Source organism: Octodon degus, unplaced genomic scaffold, assembly GCF_000260255.1.
Source record: "Octodon degus isolate 3935 unplaced genomic scaffold, OctDeg1.0 scaffold00057, whole genome shotgun sequence".
In the NCBI taxonomy this organism is placed as follows: domain Eukaryota; kingdom Metazoa; phylum Chordata; class Mammalia; order Rodentia; family Octodontidae; genus Octodon; species Octodon degus.
Window position 1 is genome coordinate 12,888,006 of NW_004524633.1, and position 9,236 is coordinate 12,897,241.

Sequence of the window (9,236 nt, forward strand, 5' to 3'; positions counted from 1 at the left end):
AAGAAATAGAGTAACATGCAACAATACATGTTACAGATTTTTGATCCCTGCTCAATTCTGTGGCACTCGGCCCTGAGATTTCAGGCTCCCATTTACTTTTCTGAGTCCTCCTCCTCATGGAGGCCCAAATCTCCACATTTCTCTTTACACAGGGAAGCCTCAGCCCAGGCTCCTCAACTCCCTACCACCTTTTCTAGAGGATTCCAGCTGAAGTCAGAGCCTCAGGATCCTTCTGTGACCCACAGGAAAGAAGAATTTGCAAGAAAGAAGAATGTTAGGTGACAATATTGTGGATTGTCAATCTTAAATCCCTATGGATTGTTGGTGAATGAATGGGCATTTGTTATAATTACAGAGACAGATTCCAAGTTATTGATCGATTTCAAGGAAAATAATATCCATATCAAATTTTATGAAGATTTAGGAGATGACCAGATATAAATCTGAAGCTAACTTCTTACTTAAAATTAAAGCCAAATAGTTTTCAATTGAAAAAAGAAAGACCCTAGTGTTATACTTAATTTTATTCCAGCATCTAACATGAGAGGAAGTTAAAACTAAATTAGCGCTAACTCTCAGTACAAGCCAGATTCACTTAGCTTTAGAACATCATTGCCTGCTCCTAAGAACATGACCCCTATTTATGGGTAATGTTGCTATCTTCTCCCACTTACTCAGTCATGATGGTCTACTACCACTGATGGCTCTAATTATAATGCCATGATTTTAGTGAATGCCTTTTTCTATTTTTAAATATCTCAGAAATAATATTGTATACATTTACTTTCCTTCAAAGCTCTTCTGTAGATTAAGTAATTTCTCTAAAATCTTTCTAAGATGGCTTCATAAATTAACCCAGGTCTACATCAAGTTCTGGACTTAGGTATGGAAATTCTCCTATGGAAAGTGTGTGTCTACTCATTGTGTCATTAGCCCTTAAATAACCAAGCACCAAACTAACATACTAGCATTTATTATGGGCTGGGGAGATAGCTCAATGGTCTCAGTACCTCCCTGGCAAGCACAAGGATCTGAGTTCAATCCCCAGTACTGCACCAGCTCCAGAACCCCTGGTGCACTGTGCTGTCCTAAAACCGGGCATGGAGGCACACACCTGTAATCCCAGCCCTGGAATCTCACTGGAAACTGAGACAGGAGGATCACTATGAGTCCAAGCTGTGCAGCAGGACCCTGTACCAAATAAATACACAAATAAATAATGTCTACTGTCTGCCATGCTCCATGCTCAGTTCAGCAATTCATCTCAACTAGTCCTAACAACATTCAAAGAGAAACGTCTCCCAGAAAGATGAGAAATACAAGAATCTGAAAAATCACAGAATTTGCTTGGGGTTCTCTAGTAGCGTGGCACTGATGTGCAGGACTAGAGGGACGCTGTTGCCTGGCTCTGAGGAGCCATGCCATTCGCCATCCTCTCTCCTTGCTGTGCCCCACAGGACAGTTTAGAGAATCCGAACACTCTTTTCCACTGTCGCTCATAGTAGACATGTCCAGTGTTGCAGTGAAGGGCAGGGGGAGCCAAAAGAAAGTCTACTGGACTGACCAAGAGATGTTTTCAACTTCTAGGTAAATTTTGCTAAGTTTCTATTTGGTCCAAATTTTTCTTCTCTCCTTGGGATGTATTTTTAAGACTACAATGATAGATCTAGTGCTGACATGTTGTTATCTTAAAAAAAAAAAAAAAAAAAAAAAAAGCTAAGAAAGTTTCAAGATAAAGACCCAAGTCCTGAGAGCAGGCCTCTGGTTTAATTCTGAACACTGAAAAAAAAAAAAAAATCCAAGCCCTGATATTAAAAAATGTAATCATCTACTATCAAGGTGATTACATTTCAATCACCTCAAGGTGATTACATTTCAATCACCTACAATCACCTACTAATCACCTACTTTATTACTATTACTGATAAGTAATAAAGGCTGTTACAATGTAGTATTAGTATTGTTTTCTCTTACTTGCAGCTGAGCACATTCCCAACTGACACAATCACTCTGCTGCCCAAGAACAGCAAACCCCAATGAAGCTCACTGACTTCTGGCATCTATTTAAAACTCAGTCTTCTGGGTTCTTATGGAAATACTAAATACTGAGGATTGGCACTTAGGAACCATCACACAGCAGACACTCAGGAAACAATAATTGGATGAAAGAACAACTATATTCTGGAGACATCTAAATGGTGATTAAGGAGAAACTTTTTAGTAACTCAGCAATTCAATAATTAATTTTTAATTAATTAATTTTTAATGTATTTGATAAAGGTTCTCACTATGCAGCTCAGACTTGTAGTGATCCTCCCATTTTCTGCCTCCCCAGCACTGAGATTACAGACATGTGCCACCACGCCCAGAATTGGTCACCAGGTCAGCATGCCTGGGGTCAGGGCCGGTGCAGCCTGTGTTGGCAGGGGTCGAAGCCCAGTTCCTGCATTTCCCCAGGCAGGGGCTTACTCTGTTGAGCTATCTCACTGGCCATCATCATTTATTTACAGTTGTCCTTTTAATTTTTTCCCCCTGGTACTAGGGGTAGCACCCAAGGATTTGGGTATGCTATTCTACCACTGAACTACATCCCCAGCCCACTAGCAGTTATTAAGCTGTTTAAGGTATAGCCTTAGGGATATAATGAGAACTCAAAGATGTAGAGATAGAGTCCCCACCCACCCGAAAGAGTTTGCAATTTGTATGGGACATATCAAGATAATTCAAATACTGTAAGAGAACTACTCATGTGTCCCTATTGGTGTAACCTTAAAAGTAATCCTAAAATAGCTTTTCAAATACTTTAACTTTCATTTTAATGTTTAAACATACCTTCAAAAACTGAAATAAACTAGAAACCTAGAGTAGAAAGACAACTATAATTCTTTATAGATAGGAGGATTTCAAGCAATTTTGATTTTCCTCTTTGTACTTCTCTGATCAAAGTAGAAAATTTCAAAATAAGGATAAATACAAAGAGGAAAATATAAAACCATTTTTATCGCTGGAACTCAGGGAGCTGGTGTGCCTTCTCGCTCTACCATGCTCATTACAGCAGATTATTTTTATTTGAATCTAAACAATAGAAACAATAATGTTGTAAATATCTTGGAGCAAGCCATGAAGAGAACTAACATCTTAATATGAGAGCCACATAACATTCACAAATATGAAAAATTACAATCCATCTCACATAGGGAATGCCAAATTAACTGCCACTATAAAACACTATGATTCAATTCAATTTAAAATCTTTAGTTTTTAATGCTGTTTCATAACTACTATGTGCAATTTATATTATCTGTTTAGTTCCCTGCTGTTTTTTCACTTGCTTCAATATTTTGCCTTAAGAATTTTCATTAATTTACAAATGTTTATGACTATTATAGAAAAATAATAACAGTCACAGAAAAATGGATCACCAGCTTAAAATGTTCATTTTTATATCCCAATCAGCATCAGGCATTGAGAAGTGGGGAGTAATTTGATTGCTAATCAGACTTAACAAAAGAAAAGTCCAACACTTACCTGTAGAGATCACTGAGTTATTATCTTAATTACATCTTCTCACTGGTACTTTACTGATTTTTTTTTTTTATTGTTGTTAGCTTTGGCTTTTATCTCCCATTTGAAATTTTGTTTTCAAGTATCTATTCCTTATGTTATGTATGGGCTTAATGTTTATTTCCTCACCCTAAGTTTATATAGTGAAATCCTGGTCTTCAGGGTGGCAATAGTAGGAAGTAAAGTCCCTGAAAGTTTTTAGATAAGGGTGGATGCCTCATGAATGGTAACAATGCCCTCAGAAAAGAGACCCTGAGAATCTTGACACTTCCAGCATGGGAGGACTCAGTCGGAAGACACCTGGAGGCCGCCTGCAACCCTGAAAGCAGGACTTCACCAGGGACTGAGCCCGCCAGCACCTTGAACTTAGACTCCCAGTCCCCCCACTGTGTGAATGAATTTCTGTTTATACATCATCCAGCCTTCGGCATATTACAGCCTGACTGGACAAAGGCATCTATGACCCCTAAAGCATTATAAATAAACAGATCCTCTCTTTTCACTGGTCTTGCATTTCTTTTATAGACCATCTTAAGCTTTTGCAGGTTGTATTAATTTAGTGGGGTTTCCATGAGCAGGTGGCATAGACATGATGGCTTATACAACAGAATGCATGTTGCCATAGCTATGGAAAACAGAAATCTAATCGTGGGTCCAGAAGTGCGGCCTGGTTGGCACAGGCAGGACCTTGGGGGGTGTGCCCCAGAGGTGGGCGTGGCCTAGAAGGATGTGGGCGTGGCTAGAAAGGGCATTCTTTGTCCCTGGCTCTTCCCCTCTTTCTTCTTCCTGCCTGCATGATATGAGCACTTTTCTATGTCATGGCCATCCACATGCCCTTTCTACATTGAAGCCAGCAAGCACCTGAAACTGAACCAGAAAAAACCTCTCCTGTTTTATATGAAGTACTCATTAAAAATGATATTTCCAGAAATGCACCGTCTCAGAATTTCCCAGCCTTTACCACAGTTTCAGAATATTTGGATATGACTTTAGAACTGAATCAGAGGCATTGTATTTTCCCATATCCCTGAACAACTGTAGTATAGTTATTAATAACCCAAGCAAGTTGAGACATCTCCATTACTCCTCCCAGTTGAAGATGTCTTTCCTCAATAATGAATAACAGAAAGGAAGTATAACACTGCAGAAGACTTCATCTCATACCTCCCTGTTCTCCAAACTGGGAGCCTGCCCACCAGGAGCTGCACACTCCTGGGGATACCTGAAAACCTTCCTACGGAAACTCAGGAAAGGATAATTTTAAGAGAATTAATTCTGTTCAGGTTTTCTCTGTATTGTTTCAAAATGGATCTTTCTGCAAATACACTTCTGGCCATGCTGACTTTTACCTCCTCATGCAATCTACTTCCCCTCTACAATTTGCTTCTTCCAGTACAGAGCTGAAACCCAGAGACTCGGCACTGAGCTACATGCCTGCACTAGGGTATAGTGTATAGCAGGGGAGACACTTCACTCTTTTTAATCTCACTCTCTTCTCTCCCGCAGTACTTGAGACTGAACGCAAAGCTTTTGCATTGAGTTTTTTGGGTTTTGCTTCAAGATCAGAGCTTGCTAAGTCACTGAATTGTATAAGCAAGGTTCTGTCCCTGTGCCTCAGCATTGAAGAGTTCTGGGGTCACAGACATCACATGGCTCTGGGGCCACAGGCTTGTGCCTTCATGGCAAGCTTCCCCCAACCACTTTATAATATTCTTTCTGTTTTGCAGAGCAAAGGCATGCTGTTAGCATCTGGTATGTTATTAGGGATCACTGAACTTGGAAGAACATCGGAGAAGCCCGAGGTCAGTTGGAGGTATTGTCTTATTGATGCCCTAAGTGGCTTCAGCGACCTGCCAAAGAATCAGGGTGCAAGTCAGACCATCCCCAGCCCTTTCCCTTGAACATTACTGTGGGAAGAGCTAACTAAATTATCAAAAGGTTATTGAAAACTCTTTGGAGATAAGTCACTATGTGATTGCTTGAATATGTATCTCTGAAGGAGTATAGAAAATTAAGCGACAGTGCTGACAAAACCCCACCATTCCCATGCACTTACAGGAATAAGTTTGTTAAGTAAAAGACAGACATGGCGTCTATCTTCTCAAAAGGCATAATCTGTAACATAAACTAATCAGAGAAAAAGTCACACCAAGTGAAGTATTGAATACTCGCCATTTAAGGGGAATGATTTTTACCTTTATTATTAATTGGCTAATGTTAAACAGGGGAATGCAGAGAAAGCACCCAACTTGAACTCAAATCTTTAACATTTTTCAAGTCTGAAATTCTTCATAAAGAGACAGCTATGGTGCTGGGGCACAATAGTCAGTTTGGGGTAAGCAGCCTAAAAACCTACAAGATTACTGACAGTATTTTTGTTCTGATGCATAAGAACTAAGTTAGAGGAAGGACCAGGGTGACCTAATTCTTCCTTTACTGCATTCCAGTTCATTCTGGCAGGAAAGCAACCTTCATTACATTAAAAAAAAGAAAAAAAAAAAAAAAAAGTAAACTAATACATCTAAACAAGATGGTTTCTAGACTTTTGAACCACCCTTCAGAACACACACTCAGGCATTTGTTTCCTTGTCCCAAAAGAAAATGCTCTCATTCTTCTTTCCTCACAGGAAATTCACAGTTGAGGGTGACTCTCTCTCCTTAGAGCTCCGTGCTTCTTTCACAGAGGCAGCCAGCTTCACATGGATTCACTGATGCTCCTTGGAAGAAGCCCAGAGAGCCGTGTCATCTTATCCACATGCATGACTCGGGGCTGTAAAACCCCCATTCTGCCTCTAAGACTAGGGCACAACCCACAGCACACACGCACAGCAACATGGGTGAGATTCAGCAAGCTAGAGGGACCAGCAATTGAAATTTTCCACTCTAAAACAATTTCATTAGAGATGGCAGTGCTGGAAATGGTATTTTATAGTTGACTTTCATCAAATTATGATGCAGCTCAGATTCGAAGTCTCTATTATCTTTGGCAGAAGTTTTTAAGGCCATTTTTATTTACTCTGAACTCTGAGTGAAGTTAGCACTGGTCATATCCAGTGCTTAATGCTGTAATTAAGTAAGCAAAGAAACTCAGAGGAAACACTGAGAGGAAGCATCAGGACATCAGTTATTGATTGGTAGAATTTCAGGGATGTAAAATTTGTTTTATTGTACAACCGCATTTTATTACCACTCTATCCTTAAAATGTAATAAGTACAAACAGTTTCAGTAATGATGGAAAAGCCTTCTCAGCTTTAATGAAACCTTTTATTGGCTGCTGAAACTTTTATTATTTCCAAATGGTAACACAGGCAAGAAAAATAATCACTACTTTTACTGGAGAGAAAACTTCAGCAATTTGAATGATTTTGTTTGGGGTGAATTTGAAGGCACTGAGCTATGTTACATTTATGCTTATTATTTTCATTTAGTTTTGATCAACTGAGCAAAAAGCAGGGATTACAAGATTGCTCTACGATTCTATGTTTATGTGGTAGGTGGTTACGGACATCGATGCACTGCCACATCTTGGTCGGATCTAGATAAGAACATGCACGTACTTGGGATCCCGCACATGTATCCACAGCTACAGACGATGGAGCCTGGTGGCGATGACCCCAGGGCCTCAAGCTCCATGGCCTGCCTCTGGATCCCAGCCCTGCCTTTTCCTAGCTGGGCCTCATTTCAAAACCTCAAGAACTCAGCTTCCTCATCTGTGAAAATGAGGGTGACTACAACCTGTCTCAGGCAGCCGGAGGGAAGAGCCGATGAAATATTTCATGTAAAACAGGAGCACAGCCCCGGTACCCAGTGAGCACTAGTAAGTAAGTGCTACACAAGACCATGCTTTTCAAATGTGAATGAAACTGGAGACACACTCCATGGTATCATTCATTCAACCATGATTGGGTTTTATCCCACTCTGCACATTGTCCGGGTCTAAAGGAAACCAAGACTAACAAGACTCAGTGCCTGCTCTATAGGAATTCAGTGTTTTAGTGCAAGAGATTTGTTCCCCTCTTCATATCTTACTTGAAGAGTATCTCAAAGCATACATTTTCATTAAATCACAAATTTTTCCTTTTCCCCATGTGCTTGGAACTAATAGAACTTCAGAAAAATTTGACTTCGGTATCTGAAATCTTAATCATGCACAATTTAATAAGCAGCTTCAGGTTTTCCACATTTTAAAATGCACGATTAAATGGTCTAATCAGATTCTAACTTGGCCAAAAACTTGAAAAACAGGAAGACAACCATGACTGACACGTTCATCTTCCCAAATGGAGATACACTGTGAACAGCAGCTGCAGAAAAATAGTTCTATTTACATCCTGTCTGACCCACGGACAACCAAATTGCACACAAATTCAGCTTTGAAACACTTAAACGTGCCTAACCTAAATTCAATTTGAAATAAAATATGAAGCTCACTTAGCCATCGCTTCATCATTTTCCAGAAAGTTCTGAAACTGATTTCCAACATGGCCCTTGACAGGGCCTTCTCTTTTGCAAACATGTTCCTTTGTGTCCTCTCCTTGGGAGAACTCGTAAGAAAGTAAAATCTTCGCGTTTGACTATGGATCTTCAGAACAGCTAATGTAATTCCGACATCACAAGCTCCAAATGGTCTTAAATACGTAGTCCCCTCTGCTAATTTGCTGCTTTCGAAAATGTGCAGTAAATGCTATTAAAAAGGAAAGCATTTTCAAATGAGTTGTAAGATGAACTAGGATATTTATCTGTTTACGCAATATATCCTGATGAAAACCCATCTCATATGCATTGCATTGCTTAATGCAGAAGGAAACTGGATATTCTCCCTTCCAATAAGAGAACGAAGAGCGTTTTTACTCAATTGGGAGGGAGCAATAGCCAATAACGACTGTGTTAGCGTTGTAGAGTATATAAAACATTGCCAAAATAGGTCCTCGAGGACCCTGCTTCCCAGGAGAGATCGTAGGTAGGATCACAGGTAAACACGTAGGCAGTCACCTCTGGCCACCTCCTTTCCCTTCTATGTCATATGACTTTACTTAAAATCCTTATAAAAGGCCTCTGTGAGCCTTTTGATGCGGAGATGATAAAAATTCTGGCATAGGGGCTTCCCGGCCCGCCCCCAGGCCTCGGTCCTCCTGGATCCTTCCCCCTCCTCCAGTCCCGTGCAGGAGCAGTACCCTGGGCTTCAGCGGTTCGCCTTGCCAAGGCCTGCACATGCGGGGAACCTCTAGTTCTACCTTGAGACATATATGTTCCCCACCACAGAAGCTTCTTCATTCCAGCTAACGTCTCTGCTACAATGTATGAATTTTTCACATCCTTTAAAACAAAATCTTTCCAGGCTGACAATTTCAAAAGGGGAGAACGACAGTGGAAGAAGTTAAGGATGAGGGGGAGGAGGCAGGATGCCTGGGATGTCTGCCATCCTTGCAGCAACCCAGGATCTTCCATCTTCCTTCCTTCCTTCTTTCTTTCCTTCCTTCTTTCCTTCCTTCCTTCCTCGCTCGCTTCCTTCCTCAGCTCTCCCCTATCCCCAGCTCTCCCCTCCCCCTCGCCCTCCGCAGCAAGAGGGTGGAGGAGGGGCGGTCGTCACTTACCCAGCGGGGTGCGGAAGGCTCATCTCTGCCGGATGCGCTGGAGCGGCGGCAGGTGCGGCGGCCGGGGCGCTGGCGGT

At 41.0% G+C, this 9,236-nt stretch overlaps 1 protein-coding gene across 1 annotated transcript in view; it reads right to left on the bottom strand.

Annotated features, from left to right (window-relative positions):
* Nucleotides 1–9,236, bottom strand: part of Erich3 (glutamate rich 3) — a 106,760-nt gene extending 97,524 nt beyond the window's left edge. The window contains exon 1 of the mRNA XM_023718305.1: nucleotides 9,160–9,236. Within this exon, the coding sequence (XP_023574073.1) occupies nucleotides 9,160–9,182 (23 nt within the window). The 5' untranslated portion in view covers nucleotides 9,183–9,236. The remainder of the gene's footprint in view (nucleotides 1–9,159) is intronic.